Source organism: Phocoena phocoena, chromosome 5, assembly GCF_963924675.1.
Source record: "Phocoena phocoena chromosome 5, mPhoPho1.1, whole genome shotgun sequence".
In the NCBI taxonomy this organism is placed as follows: Eukaryota; Metazoa; Chordata; class Mammalia; order Artiodactyla; family Phocoenidae; genus Phocoena; species Phocoena phocoena.
In genome coordinates, this window is record NC_089223.1 from 1,626,179 (window position 1) to 1,645,857 (window position 19,679).

Consider the following 19,679-nt stretch of genomic DNA (forward strand, 5'->3'; position numbering starts at 1 on the left):
CTGAAACAAACAAACAAAATAAACTCTAATTGGAACTACAAGTGTGGACGTGTACCAGCCAAATGGCTTCCAGCAGGGGCTGCTTCTGGGAAACGTAGAGAGTGAAGGGAAATGATAACCTTTTAATGAATATACTTTTCAAATTTGTGTGAGTTTATTCTTGCTGGTTTTGAGTTACACACATTTCATTTATGTTATTAAGATAAATGGATAGATTGGGAGTTTGGGATTGACATCCACACACTGCTACATTTTAAAAAGATAACCAACAAGGACCTACTGTATAGCCCTGGGAACTCTGCTCAATACTCTGTAATAACCTTACGGGGAAAAGAATTTGTAAAAGAATAGATACCTATGTATGTATAACTGATTCACTTTACTGTGCACCTGAAACTAACCCAACACTGTAAATCAGCCGTAGTCCAATATAAAATAAAAGTTAAAAAAAGAGAAATCAGAGGGCCAGAACATCAGTAAGTTACTAATCCTTTCTCGAGGGAACTCTTCACACCATCATCTCTATCCTTGTTCCTCTTATCGATGGGGGTGTATCAGTGAAGCAGGTAGACCCTTTGCACACCATCAGAGCCAAATGCCATGCTTACTCACCAAGGCCTAGGTCCTAATTGTGCCAGGACGAATGCACTGAAAGTGAGTCCACTGTGCGGACGTTAATTCCTCCAGGGACTTAGCACTGTGGGGATTTTCAGAGTGTTTCTTAGTACATTTATAAAATTGCTCATTATATGATGTTCCAAAATGTTTCCTCTTTTAATACAGTAAGTTCCCTACATACGAACCTTCAAGTTGAGAACTTTCAAAGATGTGAACGTGCGTTTGCACGTCCAGTCACGTAAGTTAGTTCACGTGTCTGGCGTACATTGTCACGTGCGTTCATCCTCTACAAGTGGTTGTGCCTTTGTGTACTGTACTGTACAGGACTTTATAGAGTACAGTAGCACAGTATCTTTATTTCAAGATCAGGATGTCTGGAAGCAAGTGTGAAAGCAGCGGTGATGTAGCTGGTACTGCTAAAAAGTGCCAGGAATTGGGGGCCCAGAGAATAGATGAAGAGAGACGAGAGGAAGAAGAAGTAACTGAAGAACCGAAGAGATTCACGACGCAGGAAATGGCAGGGGATTTTCTTTATTTGAGGAGGCACTGTTAGTTTTTGAGGCACAGGACCTGAAGGTAGAACGGTTCACGAAGGTCGCAGCATCTGTTCCGCATGCAATCCAGTGCTACCATGTTATCTATGATGAGAAAAAAAGAGCTACTACCCAGACATCACTGGATCGTTTTTTCAAGAGGGTAGACAGAATTGAATCCAGCAAGGAACCAGAACCTGTGCCATCAACGTCAGGTGTGAGTGACATTGCAGCTTGCCCTCCGTCTCCTGTTGCTGACGATTCTTCAGCTCTACCATCTCGCACCTATTCTCCCTCCTCCAGTCAGTAACTCTTCCTGCCTGTTCACTCGATGCCAGCCCTGGATGCCACTGTTGTGCTGTACTGCTGTACTTTTCAAGGTGCTGTCCTGTAAGACTAAAAATGTTTTCTATTTTTCGTGTTGTTTTTTGTGTATTATTTGTGTAAACCTATTCCAGTACAGTACTAGATAGCCGACTGTGTTAGTTGGGGACCTAGGCTAACTTGGTTGGATTTACGAACAAATTGGACTTATGAACGTGCTCTCAGAACGGAACTCGGTCGTACGTAGGGGACTTACTATAAACGTACATGGGTTAATGCATAAGTGCTGAGGCATTATAGGTAGAAATCCTGTTGCTTACCAACAAATAAGCTGAGCGAGAATGTTCATGAAAGCCTCAGAAACTCTGAGCCATTCACAGCCAAGAGGGGTATCAGATCCAAGGTGAGAGCATGCAGACAAATAAGACGATAAAGCGCAGGCATTTTTTGTCACGCGACTCAAAAAAATTAAGTAGAAATCTTCTCATTTTTCAATTTAAAAAATTTTCAATTTTTAAGAAGTGTTTATATTCAATATTTTTCAATCATATTTTTAAACATAGGTTTTGATCACAAAAGTCAACGTGTTTATTTGCGCTGAAATATCATCAAGTCTGTATCTGGTAAAAATAAGGTCCTTCGATTTTGTACATTTTAAATTGCAATCAGGTAGTAGAATTTTTTCAACCATCACGATCAAGAGTGGCTGTGGAGCTGAGGATGTCCCTGGTACGCTAAACGTACAGATAAACATGAAGTAGAAAAGTTAAAAAAAGTAAAAAGAAGAGGAAAGCTGACAAGTGGAAAGGAGAAAACTTTAAAAAGAAGGAAGAGAAAAAGGAAAACGACTAATGAAACATGCAGAAAATGGTAGAATTCCTCTGAGAAAATGTATTGCATCTCCCACACTCATTTTCCACGAGTAAGGATGTAATGAGTAATAAACGCACATCACCTGACATGTTGTATAATTTCCCTCTTTGAAGTTTGGCCACACGGGCCCAAGTTTGAGCTCCAGAAGACCTCTGAGGGCACCGAGACGTTTGAAAGCTGCAGTCTTCCAGAAGCACAGAGCTGGCTGGTGTCATCACTGGATTTGGAAGCCAGGCCTCCAGACATTGCGGCTGGCACCCTTTACCCACCACACTCAAGTCGGATCAGGGCATGCAGTGCCCATAACTTACCCAGAGCTTAAGTCAGGCAAGGACTTTCAGAGGATAGAACTATGTGTATTTATGAGGAGGATATACACGTCCAGGGGTTGAAGAATGGTACTACCTTTTGTGAAACAGCGTGTTACCTAAGCAGAGGTGATTCTCTTCCATTTACGCGTCCAGAGCCCATCGTTAAAATCCACTTGCGAGTTATTGCCTATAGCTGCCAGTTCTCCTGTTGTCCGCTTTCTCAAGACGATGGATGAAGCCAGAATAAATCTTATAGCTTTCTTTCAAGCGGCATATAATGTGGGCTACAGCAGTAAACTTGGGACATTTCACCCCATTCAGCAAACATGGCACGCAGGTCAGGAAAGGTAAATGTTTGTTAGAGGGGAAGAAAAATGTGTTATCACAACTTCCTAGTTCTCTGTTACTGAGTGAGGCTGCTGCATCCCATTTGGTATCTGTAGGAAAAACGGGATAAAAAATGCATGCAAAGGAGAAGTGATCTCTCATAGTAACGATTTGTGGCAGGGCTCTAGGGGGCGTCGTCAGCAAGGCGATTTATCGAAGATGTCGTGGTGCGTGTTTATTATTCTTCGCATTGCCTTTGAATCAGTGAGTGTTTCAGGCACTCCCTGCAAACTGCGCGTCTTTGCCAGGAACTGTGCTGGCCTCTGGGAGACAGGAGTGGACGAGCAGAGGGTCGGCTTTTAAGGAGAGGAGCGTTTTAGGAGAGATGCTGAGAGTGGAATCCGTCTGTCACTTGTTGGGAAAAGAAGGTACCTCAGTAGATATGTAAACTTTTAAATAATAGCCTCTAATAGAGAGTATATAGTTTTACTCCATTTCATTATGAGAACGGGGTATTGATTTACTTACATTTTCCAAGAATGAGAGAATGACAGTTCTGTTTTTCACATCCTCCCAAATTTTTATATGGAAACCAAATGTTCCAAATCCCATATGTTCCAACAGTTGCATTTTTTTAAGGATTAAATGTTGCTTACGATAAGTTTTCAGGCTTGAACAATTCCATTGCATTATATAAGTAAGAAATTCGAGATTGTGAGAATCCCTGAGGATATTTTCAAGTGCAAAATATGTTACTGGATGTCTGTCCAAGACAAAGAAGTTCACTTCTTTCGTCTACATTTTTAGTTGTATCCTGCACTACGTATTTTTTCAGGCTGGTAACATCACCTCACTTGGTAGAACTTCTTCACATATAAAATGTATTTTGAAAGTTTAAAATAATTAAATTTCACAAAGATTCCAAAGATTGTCTTCTCACACTCATACTTGTGGGGTTTTTTTTTTCCTGTTATAGGAAATGATAGGCTAAATTTCTTGCAGTCTGATGGTTGAGGAAGAAAATATTGTTATGATTTCATAAATACCCCAGTGTTTCAGAAATACCCCAGAAATGAAATTTCATTATAAAAACTGTTTTATATCTTTGTTATACAGTTAGTTGAGATCATATATTCATTCAACAAATATCTGATAACATAATTGTGAGAATTCCTGAATTGGGTATTGCAGAGGATACACAAATCATTATGGTTGGATTTGTTGTCATTAACCTATTTATTTAATGATTTATATTTTGCCCAGCACTTCTCTCTGTATTATCGAATTTAAACTTTCAAGAATCCCTGCAAGGAAGGCAGGATAGGAATCAACATCCTCATTCACTAGATGAGGGACCTCGGGCACAGGCTCAGTGTCTCTTCCACTGGGTGACTAGAGAAGGATGGAGCTGGGCTTCTGTGTCGGGTGTTCTTACCCTGTTCTCACACTGACCACTACTCTCAAGAAGCTCACAGATCACCGACCCTGCCCCCCGCCACATACACACACTCAAATATACTGTGTTTCGCGCCATAACGGAGGTAAGGGCAGAGTGCTGATGGTGATACGATTCAGGGAAAATCATATTTGGTTGATGGTAAGAAGGATACTTTTCTTGGAAGAATTGCTGTTTTATTACATGACATTTGCCAAGTACCTCATCTGTGCCAAATATGGGACAGGCTATGCAGTTAGAGATAAATAACACTTCGTTCTCTGCTTTCAGTTAGCCCAGAGTTCAAGGGCACTGTTGGAGCTTATTTTTTCTTTCATGCAGCCCCATCCCAAATTAAATAGGTGGGTAACATTATTATCTTCCTTTACAGTTGGCTGAGCTGAGACAGAGTGAAATATGTAACTTGCCCAAGTGAGTCAAACTGGATAACAGCAAAGCAGGATCCAACCCCTGGTTATTGTCAGTTTTCACTACTACAACTGCTCCATCTAAGGTCAAAGCCCAAGATCCTTGGATACAGAATAATAACTTTTCTATGATATTTAACATTTGAGATCAAAGTTATAGGATTTTAAACAATGTAAAACTGTGATATTTTATGCATTTCTTTCCCCTGTTTCTTTTTTTGTTCTAGAAAACTCACACTTGAGGTCTTAAAAGAATTAATCATTATAATTAAAAATCATATTAGCAAAGAAATAAATATGAAATGATCATTAAAATACATGATTTAAAAATTAATCATAGGGGCTTCCTTGCAGTAGTTGAGAATCCACCTGCCAATGCAGGGGACACAGGTTTGAGCCCTGGTCCGGGAAAATCCCACATGCCGTGGAGCAACGAAGCCTGTGCACTACAACTACTGAGCCTGCGCTCTAGAGCCCATGAGCCACAACTACTGAGCCCGCGTGCCTAGAGCCCACACACTGCAACAAAGAGTAGCCCCCGCTCACCGCAACTAGAGAAAGCCCACGCTCAGCAAGGAAGACCCAAAGCAGCCAAAAATAGATAAGTAAATGCATTAAAAAAAATTAATCATATGCAGTATATTTACAGTATGTATTTGTACTATATACACACACAGTATATGTAGTATACTTGCTACATAATAATATACAATACATTTACAGTATATCTTTTCTCAGTAAATAAATAGATAAAGGGAGACAATTGTAGTGGTTCAGGTTTGGGAAACATTTGCACAGGAAAATGGAATTTGGCCTTTAAGATGAGACCATTAAGAGATAGAATGTAAAAAAAAGAAGGAAAACAGTTTGAAGATGATCCTGGAAGAATGCCTTTTATGTGGTGTTTCAGGAAGACTCATACAACAAGAGCATGAATTGCAGGAAGGTGATAGAGGAAGTGGGGAAGAAACCAAGAGAAAGAAAATGAAGGCACGGGTGCAAGAGACACTTAAGAAGTGTACCACACAAGCTGCATATAAGTAGAGACCTTACCTGGCACGCTTAAAAGCTGTCTCCCCATACCCAGAACAGTAACCTTGGAGGTTCTTAAAAACACGTGATTAATGTGGAATGAGTGTCATAGCACAAAACAGAGATGGCTATAGACTCCATGATCAGGACAAAGGCAGTAATGAATTAATTATTCTGAAATATCAAAAATCAGTGATGGCAAGTGTTATGGTGCCATGAGCAGAAAGGAAAAAAAAAATCAGTACAAAGACATGGTTTGTAGGATAATGTTTTCAGGGTTTTATTTCCTTTTTGTATGGAATTAGTTGGAATGATATAGAGTTAGAAGTTCTCCAGTGGGTGGCACGGGAGGGTGAGGGGTTGAAGTTAAGCTGTCAACTCCAGCTAAGGCTGTACTATATGAGGTTGAGATCAAGATGGCAGAAGGGGTGGGAGGACGTGGAGCTCAACTCCTCCCACAGACACATCAGAAATATACCTACTGGGCTTCCCTGGTGGCACAGTGGTTGGGAGTCCGCCTGCCGATGCAGGGGACACAGGTTCGTGCCCCGGTCCAGGAGGATCCCACGTGCCACAGAGCGGCTGGGCCCTTGAGCCATGGCTGCTGAGCCTGCATGTCCGGAGCCTGTGCTCTGCAATGGGAGAGGCCACAACAGTGAGAGGCCCGCGTACCACCAAAAAAAAAAAAATCAATGGAGAAATCAAAGGAGATCAGAAAATACCTTGAGGCAAATGAAAATGTAAACACATCACAAAATCTAGGGTATGCAGTGAAAGCATTTCTAAGAGGGAAGTTTATAGTGATGTAAGCCTAATTAAAGAAACAAGAAAAATCTCAAATAAACAACCTAATCTACCATCTAAAGGAATTACAAAAAGAAGAGCAATAAATGCCCAAAGTCAGAATAAGGGAGGAAATAATAAAGATCAGACAGGAAATAAATGAAATAGAGACAAAAAAAAAAAACAAACACTAGAAATGAATCAAAGAGTTTTTGTTTGTTTGTTTTTGTTTTCTTTTTCAGATATACAAAATTAATAAGCCTTTAGCCCGGGTCATGAAGAGAAAAAGAGCACCAAAGTAAACAAAATAAGAAATGAAAGAGGAGAAATAACAGCTAATATCACAGAGATACAAAAAATCATGAGAATACTCTGTACAGTTATATGCCAACAAATTGGACAACATAGAAGAAATGGGCAAATTTCTAGAAACATGCAATCTTCCAAGACTGAATCAGGAAGAAATAGGTAACCTACACAGACTGATCACTAGTAGTGAAATTGAATTTGTAGTTAAAAAAATACTCCAGGCCAACAAAAGTCCAGGACTAAATGGCTTCACAGTGGGAATTCTACCAAATATATAAAGAAAAGCTAATACCTATCTATTTCAAACTACTACAAAAAATTCAAGAGGATGGAGCACTCCCAAATTCATTCTATGAGGTCACCATTAATTTACCCTGATACTAAAACCAGACAAAAACACTACAAAAAAAAATTACAGGCCAACGTCTCTAATGAATATAGATGTAAAAATCCTGAACAAAATATTAGCAAACCACACTTAAACAATATATAAAAAAAGACCATACACTATGATCATGTGGAATTTATTCCAGGGATGTAAGAATGGTTTAATATCCAGAAATCAATCAATGTGATACACCGCCTTAACAAAACAAAGGATAAAAATCACATGTTCATTTCAACAGACACAGGAAAAGCATTTGACAAAATTCAACGTCTATTCATGATAAAAACTTTCATCCAAATGGGTTAGAGAGAACATATCTTAACATAATAAAGGCCATTTATGACAGACGCACAGCTAGCATCATACTCAGCAGCGAAATACTGAGAGCTTTTCCTCTAAAATCAGGAACAAGACAAAGATGCCCATTCTCACTACTTCTACTTAACATAGTATTGGAAGTCCTAGCCACAGCAATCAGATAAAAAAAGAAATAAAAGGCATCCAATTGGGAAGGGAAGAAGTAAAACTGTCTCTGTTTGCAAATGATATAATACTATATGTAGAATACCCTAAAGTCTCCACCCCAACACTATGAGAACTAATAAATGAATTCATTAAAACTGCAGGATACAAGATTAATATGCAGACATATGTTGCTTATCTATACACTGGCAATGAACTATCAGAAAGAGAAAGCATGAATACAATCCCACTGAAATCACATCAAAAAAAACCTCAAAAACTTAGGAATAAACTTAACCAAGGAGGTGAAAGATCTATACTCTGAAAACTATAAAACATTGATGAAGGAAATTGAAGATGATACAAAGAAATGGAAAGATATTTCTTGCTCTTGGATTACAAGAATTAATATTGTTAAAATGTCCATGCTACCCAAAGCAATCTACAGACTTAATGCAATCCCAAGCAAAATACCCATGTCATATTTTAGAGAACTAGAGCAAATTGTCCTAAAATTTATCTGGAAGACCCCTAGTGCCAAAGCGATCTTGAGAAAAAAAGAACAAAGCTCGAGGTATCACGCTTCCTGATGTCAGACTATACTACAAAGCTACAGTAACCAAAACAGCATGGTACTTGCACAAAAACAGATCCGTATATCAGTGGAACAGAGTTGAGAGCCCAGCAATAAACCCACATACCTATGGTCAATTAACCTATGACAAAGAAGGCAGAAATATACAATGGAGAATAGACAGTCTCTTCAATAAGTGGTGCTGGGAAAACTGGACAGCTACATGTAAAAGAATTAAATTAGAAAAGTTACGCCATATACAAAAATAAACCCCAAATGGATTAAAGGTTAAACTGTAATACCTGAAACCATAAAACTCCTTGAAGAAAAACATAGGCAGAACATCTTTAATGCAAATAGTAGCAATAATTTTTTGGATCTGTCTTCCAAGGCAAAGGAAACAATAGGAAAGATAAACAAATGGGACCTAATTAAACTTAAATGCTTTTGCACATCAAAATAAACCATCAACAAAATGAAAAGACAACACACAGAATGGGAGAAAATATTTGCAAATGATATGACTGAATAGGGGTTAATATCCAAAATATATAAACAACTCATACAACTCAAAAAAACAAACAACCTGATTAAAAAATGGGCAGAAGACATACAGAAGAAGACATACAGATGGCCAATAGACACATGAAATGATGTTTAACATCACTAATCAATGGGGAAATGCAAGTCAAACCACAATAAGATATCACCTCACACCTGCCAGGATGTCTGTCTTTGAAAAGTCTACAAATAACAAATGTTGGTGAAGATGTGGAGAAAAGAGAACCCTCTTGCACTGTTGGTGGGAATGTAAATTGCTGCAGCCACTATGGAGAACAGTATGGAGGTTCCTCAAAATACTAAAAATAGAGCTACCATATGATCCACTCCTGGGTATATATCCAAAGAAAACGAAAACACTAATTTGAAAAGATAGATGAACCCCAATGTTCATAGCAGCATTATTTACAATAGCCAGTATATGGAAGCATCCTAAGTGTCCATCAACAGACAAATGGATAAATACGAAGTGGTGTATATATATCTATATATCGGAATAGAGAGAGATATAGATATACACGCACAATGGAATACTACTCAGCTGTAAAAAAGATGGAATCTTGCCAGTTGCAGCAACATGGATGGACCTAGAGGGTACTATGTTTAGTGAAATGAGTCAGCCAGAGAAAGGTAAATACTGTATGTTATCACTTATATTTGGAATCCAAAAGATAAAACAAATGAATGCATATTATAAGATGGAAACAGACTCACAGTTTTAGAGAACAAACTAGTGATTACCAGTGGGGAGAGGGAAGGGTGGAAGCCAAGATGGGTGTGTGGGATTAAGAGACACAAACTACTATGTATAAAGTAAACAAGCAATAAGGATATATTGTACTGCACAAGGAAATATAGCAATTGTTTTATAACTTTACATGGAGTACAATCTATAAACATGTTGAACCGCTATGTTATACACCTGAAAGCAATCTAATATTGTAAATCAACTATACTTTAAAAAAGAGAATGTACTATATCTATCCTGTGGCATTTTCTAAAGTTAACCCCGTGCTAGTCATGCTGAATGTTTACAGTATACGTTGCTCAGTAAATAAATAGATAAAGGGAGACAACAGAGGTGATATGAAGGTTTGGGAAGCATGCATAAAAAGTTGAACTTAACCTTGTTTAAAGGGATGAGACCTCTAAGGATAGATTTAATTTGGGATATAGGGGGAAAAAGAGTGGAAGGTAATTATAGAGAGAGCAAGGGCACCAAGGTGATATCATTTTACTTGGTAGCCATGTGGAGAAGGAATTGGACGAGAGCACTGCTAGTAGCAGTGGAAAGAGAGAGCATTTCTAGAAGCAAGTTGTTTTTTATTCTTTTTGGCCAGATAGTTTTCTTTTAATTGAAGTACAGTTGATGGACGTATTATATAAGTTACAGGAGTACAATACAGTCGTTGACAATTTTTTAAGGTTATACTCCACTTGTCGTTATTATGAAATATTTGCTATAGTTCCCATGTTGTACAAAATATCCTCTGTAGTTTATTTTATACCTAATAGTTTGTACCTCTTAATCCCCTGCCCCTGTATTGCTCCTCCACCCTTCCCTCTCCTCACTGGTAAACACTAGTTTGTTCTCTATATCTGTGAGCCGTTTTCTTTTTTGTTACATTCACTAGTTTGTTGTATTTTTAGATTCCACTATAAGTGATATTATACAGTATTTATCTTTCTCTGTCTGACTTATTTCACTTAGCATAATGCCCTCCAATTCCATTTATGTTGCTTCAAATGGCAACATTTCATTTTTTTATGGCTGAGTAATGTTCCGTTGTATATATGTACCACAGCTTCTTTATCCGTTCATCTGTTGATGGACGCTTAAGTTGCTTCCATATATTGGCAATTGTGAATAATGCTGCTATGAACAAGGTGCACGTATCTTTTTGAATGAGTGTTTTTGTTTGTTTGGTTTTTTTTTTTTGAATATATACATAGGAGTGCAATTGCTGGATCATATGGTAGTTCTATTTTTAGTTTTTTTGAGAAGCTTCCGTGTTGTTTTCCACAGCAGCTGCACCAATTTACACTCTTACCCACAGTGTATGAGGGTCCCCTTTTCTCCACGTCCTCAACAATACCTGTTATTTGCATTCTTTTTAATGAGAGCCATTCTGACAGGTGTGAGGTGATATCTCATGGTGGTTTTGATCTGCATTTCCCTGACGATTAGTGATGTTGAGACCCAGCACATCAAAAAGAATAAAATACCTAAGAATAAACCTACCCAGGGAGGTAAAAGACCTGTACACAAAAAACTATATGACACTGATGAAAGAAATTGAAGTCAACACAAACAGATGGAAAGATACATCGTGTTCTTGGACTGGAAGAATTAATATTGTTAAAATGAGCATACTACCCAAGGCAATCTGTAGGTTCAGTGCAATATCTGTCAAAATACCCATGGCGTTTTTCATAGAATGAGAACAAATAATTTTAAATATTGTATGGAAACACAGAATCAAGTTTTTGATTAATAAATTCAAAGATGCCAAGAAAGCTAGATCTGAGAAAAAATTATTAGGTTTAGTGACTAGGGGATCTTAAGGGAGATTTCAGTAGTAAAATTGGGGTCACTGTTTACAAGGAGATAATGCCAGAAGTTGTGTGATGAAAGACGAGAGAGATTTTCTTTGGTCTCCAAATTTTGAGCTCAGGTTTGCTTGGTGATGAAGCTTTCACAAGACTTTGCACAAACTGCAAAGCGCCATTCCTGCTTATGAAGCAGACTGTGGGTTTCACAGCAGTGAATGGCAACTTCTAAACATAAAAAAATGTTAAACAAAAATACATCAGGCTCTGTTCTTCTCTCTTTCTACTAAATAACCATGCAAGGTTCTCCAGACTGTATGGAGTATGCTACCTTAGCAGCACCAATAAGCAGACTGACCCAAGAGAAAAAGATGTGACTTGGATGCACCACATCAGCGTTGTTATTGGCTTTTATCACCTGGGCTTGTAATAAAACGTGGAGTAATCAACCAGTTGTCTACACCCAGGAGATGGTCATTTCTGCTGTTTGCCCTAAAGTATCTTTTAAAGGGGCCTGACTTTGCTGAGTTTCTCAAAGTTGATATTAAATAGTTAATTAAAGTCGTACTCAGTGAGAACAGCCTTACATTTAGCTTAGAGTTTTAAGACATGCATGCAAATCTAATACTAATTAGCATCATCATTCAGAAATTTCTAATAGTGTTTCATAGGGCCATGAATCTAGAGGTGAAACTGAGAGCTTTCTCCTCCTTCTCTCTGCCCCCAGAGGTGACACAGAACAAGGTGACGATATATGGGGTGGGATATTATCTAACTCATTTTAGAAAGTTGTCTTTTGAAACTGTTTCCAGAGCTATGACACATCATTTGAATATTGATAGTGTTAGTGGAAGTAAATCTTCCTTCTTTGAGGATGGATATAAGTTAGGGAAATGACTTTGAATTTTGGAGTATTGCTGGAGAATAAGGTAGAGATGAAAAAGAGTAATTTCATTTCTAATTAAAGGAGGAGTCCTTTCAAAGTAGAGAACTAATGTTCTTGTGTCTCAGGTCAGTAGGGTCTTGTATCTGTGCTGTATTGGGGAGAAGGTCAGTATTAGCACGCGAACCCGCTGATACTTGGGGGATGGAGTGTTAGGAATACAACGCTCAGATTTTCATCCTGAGATGGTCACTGCAAACTGGGTAAGCAAAACACCTTAGCTCAGGTCAGCATTCTGACTGAGTCCTGGGTGTAAACGCAGTGATATCCTTATCATTTGGGGGGACAGGGAGAATGACAGACATGAGGTCAGGGGAGGTGAGCAATGCCGACCAAATGGCTGTTCATTGTGTGTGTGGTAAAGCGACACAGAGACGGATATCTAGGAAAATAGAAACTGTAGGCAAGTGGACAATTGAATATGTGCCCTGATGAGATAAAGGGCAAGGGGAAAAGGCTGAGAGGTGGCTGGGATAGTCAGGAGGGGATGGCCATGGTTCCACAATTATGGTCATTGGAGAATTAGCTGAACTGCATGCAAAAAGGTGCCTTCTGAGTTAGGTGAATTGTCATTTCTGATGAAGTCTTGTGCATCTCGTGCCCATGCTTGGGCCAATGCCAGGTGTTTCCAGATGGTCACGACAGCCAGGATGCCCCTTGACAACTCACTCCAGAGTCTAGAACAAATGGGAAACGAAAGATATGGCTTCTTATTCAGACTGTGTATTCAAACAGTGGCTTCCTTTACCGGGCGATTTCACTGAGGATGGATGTGGAGGTCTCATTCATAAATCATATTGCCTGACATCCCTATAGTTTTTAGACGACATGCCAACACTTTGCAGGAAATGAAATAAAACAGACCCAGAGAGAATTTTAGAGCAACTTCTCATTTTTATACGTCCTATGGAGTCAACAATTTCTGAACAAGCTTAAGATTTAAGATATGCACGTCAGGATGCATACATCCGTGCATAAAATAAGAAATCACGGCGGAGTTTGCCCAGAAGGGTTTGAACAGTGAAAGGGATTTTTCATGTAAGTCAGGAATGAGCAGAGTCAAACACATTAAAGGTGGTTCTCAACATCTGTCCTCAGACGAGGACAAAAACATAAATATGAATAAAAGTCGGGAATCTCATCTTTGCTTTATGTTAAAGTATTAGATAAACGTAAAGAAATACGTACAGCTGTTTCCTGAGCCATGTTAGTCTGTTCTGCAGAAGATGGTCAGTAAAGATGTCGGTCGACCATTACACAGACATAACCTAGAAATCCCAGGAAACGTCTTATGTCAGGAAGGCAGAAGCGAGTTGAAGACATAAATACTTAGAGGAAAATTGAAACATCTGATGAATAAGGGCCACTCAGAGAACTGGCCAATCTGGCTTTCCTTTCATTTCATATCGCACGATAGTCATTAAAAATTATTACCCATCATTTATCGATTGTCTGCAATTAGCTATTCAAATCTATGTATTTTAGCAATGCTCTTATTCATTAAACAAATCTACTTTTTCTATAGACCATTTATTTTTGTGAGTAAAATAAAATGAAATATGATAGTATTGGCCTTATCCTTTCAATGAGATTTAATAAATTTACAAGGATGCCTGGTATTATGTTTTGGGTTGTTAGATTATGTTACTGGAGAGCTGACTTTCCTATGTTAGATGGAAATTAACTTTGAGATTAAAAAATATCAGCTATTCATTCACTCAAAACATGTGGTTGACCTGACTTGGTTGTCTTAAGCGCTGTGGCATGTGTGGTTTGTATTGTGCATTGCAGGGATTATTCTTGGACAAAGTAACCCTTACTTCTCAGAGAGATAGGATCAAATTTGTGTTTCAAAAAATTATTCTGGTTATATTGTGGAGAAGTGAATGGAAGGGGCATAATTGGATGAAGGAGGAAAGTTGGGTAGGTATTCCAATAATCCGAGTTAGGGACACAATATTATCCATTAGTTAAGAGTGTGGACTCTGAATCTGCCTGTCTGGGTTTGAATACAGCATCTCTTACTAGCTGTCTGACTTTGAGTAAGTCACTTACTCTCCCTATGTTTCAATTTTCCTATCGGTAATTTAGGAATAATAATCTTTCCTACCTCGAGGGTTAGCATAAGAAATATATGAGTTCACGTACCATGCTAGGCCACAGGGCAAGCCCAAGATACATGGTATATGCTATCAGTGAACTAGGATGGTTGGTATGGAGAGAGAAATAAGGGGACCACCTTTGAGTATATTTAGGTATTAGAATGACCATGACTTAGTGATGGTCTGACTGTGGCGGAGGGATTGGGAGAAGGTCCTTCACTGAAATACAAGTACTGGTAGAGAACAAGGGATTGTGGGAGTGATGGGGACTTCCAAATAAAATATTGTCTTTTTTTTTTTAAAGAATGATGATTCTATGCCAAAGTATTTTGATAATATTCTTTGTGTTGCATGGAGTAGAACACATGGGCTGAGTTAAGTCCGTGGGAAAGATTAAAAAAGTAGGAGTTCTGAGCTTCATACAATTGCTCCTTGACTGCGTTTCTCAAGGTGAGAGATGTCCCTTTTGGGTGACATGTTTCTGTGTGTGGTGCCAGCCCTGCATCCATCTTCTCATAAAGAGGTTTTGGTCAGCGTTAGAACTTTTCACGAGCGCGCCGATCTTGTACATAAAAGCATTATTAGCACGATAAAGCCTTTAAAAAATACCAGATCATACAAGGAATGAGTTATTATGAATATGTATAAATCCCAGGTCATTGCAGTTTGTTCTTTATAACTAATGATTTTTACTTGTATTCTTTTTTTTATGGGGCTGTCCTAAAATATGTTTATACTTACATGGCTTGTTAAATAAGAATGTGTATATATGCTTTTTCTTCTTCCGGTTTTATTGACATACAGCCCTGTATAAGTTTAAGGCATGAAGCAAAATGATTTGACTTACATACCTCATGAAATGATTATCACAATAACTTTCGTGAACATTCATCTCATATAGATACAAAATAAAAGAAAAATTCAAACATTTTTCTTTGTGATGAGAAGGCTTAGGATTTACTTTCTTAACTACTCTCATATATAACATTCAGCAGTGTTAATTACATTTATCATGTGGTACATTACATCCCTAGTACTTATTTATCACGTAGAACTGGAATTTCGTACCTTTTGACTACCTTCATCGAGTTTCTTCTCCCCCAGCCTTCACCTCTGATAACTACAAATCTGATCTCTTTTTCTATGAGTTTGCTTGTTGGTTTTTTTTTTTTAAATTTATGTTATTTATTTTTTTATACAGCAGGTTCTTATTAGTCATCCATTTTATACACATCAGTATTGTTTTTGAAGTGTAAGTGACCGACAGCACTCTGTTATTTCCTGGGGCACAACGTAATGAGTTGTTATTTCTGTATATTACAAAATGATCACCAAGATAGGTCTAGTTACTGTTTGTCACCATACACAGTATTATTGACTGTATTCCCCACAACGTACGTTTCATTCCCGTGACTGATTTATTCTGAAACTGGAAGTTTGTCCCTCTCCAGCTCCCTCACCTGTTTCACTCACCCCCTCCCCTTCCCTCTGGTGACCATCTGTTCGTCCTCTGTATTTATGACTCCGTTTCTGTTTTGTTATGTTCATTCTTTTTTGTTTGTCCGTTTTTTAGAATCCGCATAGAAATAAAAGCACACACGACTTACCTTCTCTGCCTGACTGATTTCACTTAGCACAATATCCTTTAGGTCCATCCAGGAGTTTTTTCTTTTTTACTTTTTATACCTGAGTAATATTCCCTTGTGTACATACACTGCGTCTTCTTTACCCATCATCTGTTGATGGGCACTTAGGTTGCTTCCATGTCTTGGCTATTGTGAGTAATGCTGCTATGAACATTGGGGTACATTATTAGTGTTTTCTTTATTCTTCAGAAAAATACCCAGAAGTGGAGTCGCTGGATTGTACGGTAGTTCTATTTTTAATTTTTTGAGGAACCTCTATAATGTTTTCCGTAGTGGCCGCACCAATTTCCATTTCCACCGACAGTACACGAGGGTTCCCCTTTCTCCATATCTTGCCGGCATGTGTTATTTGTTGTCTTTTGGATGACAGCCATTCTAATGTGTGAGGTGATAGTGCGTTGCGGTTTTGATTTGCATTTCCCTGATGATTATTGATGTGGAGCATCTTTTCATGTATCTCTTGGCCATCTGTATGTCTTCTTGGGAAAAGTGTCTATTCAGGTCCTCTGCCCATTTTTTAATTGGGTTGTTTTTGTTTTCGAAGTTGAGTTGTACGAGTTATTTGTACATATTGGATATTAACCCCATATCAGATGTAGGATTTGAAAATCTCCTCCCCCACTCAGTAGGCTGCCTTTTCAAACTTGTTGACAGTTTATATCACTGTGGAAAAGCTTTTAAGTTTCATGTAGTCCCATAGCCAGAATTATTTTTTAATGCTTTATAATTCTTTGAATTCCTCAAGTGGGGTGTTAAGTAAATAAGCGCTCAAAAATTTGATGAATTATTGATATCAACTCTCTGTATTTTTCAATATGTTGATTCTTTTGTGTTTTATGCAAAAGGGCATTTACTTTCAAGCAAATGCATGTGATTGCATGCCAATTCCAATGATTTATCCTTTCTGTTTCCCCTGTTCTTCTAGTCTGCTCCCAGTTTTCAAGAGGAGTATATGCAATTTTTGGATTTTATGACAAGAAGTCTGTAAACACCATCACGTCATTCTGTGGGACGCTCCATGTATCTTTCATCACTCCCAGCTTCCCGACAGATGGCACCCATCCATTTGTCATTCAGATGCGACCAGACCTCAAAGGAGCACTTCTCAGCTTGATTGAGTACTACCAATGGGATAAGTTTGCATACCTCTATGACAGTGACAGAGGTAAGTGACAATATCCTTCTCCCTTTGTAATGGGTCACATTCAGTGCCCACACTTGATACTTAGTGTGACTTTATAGGGCTATGTAAGTGTGTTGAAGTCCAAGGGTAACTTGGCTTAATTATGCTGTGTAAATGAGTAATGCAATTCGAAACCTGGGTAACATATTTAGAGTAAAACAAACAAGCAAAAACGTTGTGGATGTACCATTTACAGAGATAGATTGTGTTCGCACAACGCCCGAATGTTCAGTTGTAATGCACAAAGCACTTCCTGGTACCAGCAGCTAAGACCCTAGGATGACTGTCTTCCCAGTCCAGGGTCAGTGAAGTGACGGCCTTGAAAACTGGTTTAAGTAAGATTTGAATAAATCTTTAAATAGGAACGTCTACAGAAATGTATAGACATTAAATATTTCCACATGCAAAGATTTTATCAGGCAGGGACAGTTGTTATTAACCCTGCTTTAGAATGAGATCCCTGAATCTCAGAGAAGTTGATTTTTTCATCAGCTACCCACACGTGGTTCAGCTGAACTGAGGTCTTTTGACAGCAGACCTGTGTTTTGTCACAGCTCTTCTACAGCTATTTACGAGGAGACGCTTTGGATTAGGTAGAGTCTTGGCTCATTTTACTAGTTTTTATTTCAGGGGTAAGGGTCCTTCCTGTGTGTTTCCCGCTTCATTTGTTGTGAAGTTTGGTATTAGCGGACCTGATTGACTTACGTGTCATAGAATTTCAGATATTTCTAACCATTCCTGGGTCTGTGATTCAGCTTCAGTGGGTCTGTGTACTTCGTAACATCGGATGAACATTTTGTGCCCATGAACGTAGATGATTTTTCTCGAGAGAGTATCCACCCACAGACTCAAAAGTATTGACAACCACCATTGCCAGAGTACCTAATAGATACCAGCCTGTCCACGAAGCAACTTGCTTTAAATGTTCAAGTGAAAACCAGAAGCCTGTTTCTACCAGGAGAGGGCACCTTGCTTACCTGCGAGGGCGGCCAAGCCGGGAGCCAGCTGCCAGCCCTCTCCACGATCAGTCTGGAGACATTGGCTACAGCAGTCACAGCCTAGCATGCTCCAGCCTGGTGTCTGATTCCCTGTCCCAGCCTCCAGTCCTGAGGATGAGAAGCCTCTGTGGAAAAGCCAGTCAGCACTCTAGACACTGAGAAGAAAGACTGTCAACAACTTTCCTGCTGCTCTGACAAGGAGAGCCTTGCTATACACATGGGGAGTGAAAAACTCAAACACAGATCAGCTGAGAGTAAATACGGATTCTGGTGTGCTGGATGGCCCTCTGCCCATCCTTCTGATAAATGAGATACAGGGCTTATCATCATCTTCCTCTTGCCCTCTGCTACGTCCTCCTTAACTCTTGTCTCCTCTTCATAGGATTTCTACCATCTAAACGTCTTTTACTTCTAGCCACTCTTCTGTGTCATTGTCATGACTCCAGGCCAGGACAGCCCCACGTGTTCATCCTTCATCCTTCCATTTCTGTACTTGTTTCTCTTCAATCCACTTTCCGTAAAGGAGCCAGAAGTTTTGAATGCTTTTATTTATTTTTAATTTAATTTTGTTTTATATGGGGGTATAGTTGACTTACAATGTTGTGTTAGTTTCAGGTGTACAGCAAAGTGATTCAGTTATAATATACATATATCCATTCTTTTTCAGATTCTTTTCCATTATAGGTTATTACAAGGTATTGAGTAGAGTTCCCCGCGCTATATAGTAGGTCCTTGTTGTTTATCTATCTTATATATAGTAGTGTGTACATGTTAATCCCCAACTCCTAATTTATCCCTCCCCTCCACCTTTCCCCTTTGGTGACCATAAGTTTGTTTTCTATGTCTGTGAGTCTGTTTCTGTTTTGTAAATAAGTACATTTGTATCATCTTTTCAGATTCCACATATAAGTGATAGCATATATTTGTCTTTCTTCTTCCGACTTACTTTGCTGAATATGCTAATCTCTGGGTCCATCCATGTTGCTGCAAATGGCATTATTTCATTCCTTTTTATGGCTGAGGAATATTCCATTGTGTATATGTACCACATCCTCTTTATCCAGTTTTCTGTTGATGGACACTTAGGTCGCTTCCATGTCCTGCATGTTGTAAATAGTGCTGCAATGGGTATTGAAGTGTGTGTATCTTTTCAAATTATGGTTTCCTCTGGGTATAAGCCCAGGAGTGGGATTGCAGGGTCAGATGGTAGCTCTATTTTTTGAATGCTTTTAAATGCTTTCCTGACGACCTTGCTCCTTTGCTTAAAATACTCCAGTGGCTCCTCGTTATAATGAGGAT

General features: G+C 38.8%; 1 protein-coding gene across 3 annotated transcripts in view; it reads left to right on the forward strand.

Moving 5' to 3' along the window:
• GRIA2 (glutamate ionotropic receptor AMPA type subunit 2) overlaps nucleotides 1-19,679 on the forward strand; it is a 170,343-nt gene that overhangs the window by 66,671 nt on the left and 83,993 nt on the right. For all 3 annotated transcript variants that reach the window (XM_065877319.1, XM_065877318.1, XM_065877316.1), the window contains exon 3: nucleotides 17,125-17,364. In XM_065877319.1, coding sequence (XP_065733391.1) covers nucleotides 17,125-17,364 — 240 coding nt within the window. The remainder of the gene's footprint in view (nucleotides 1-17,124; nucleotides 17,365-19,679) is intronic.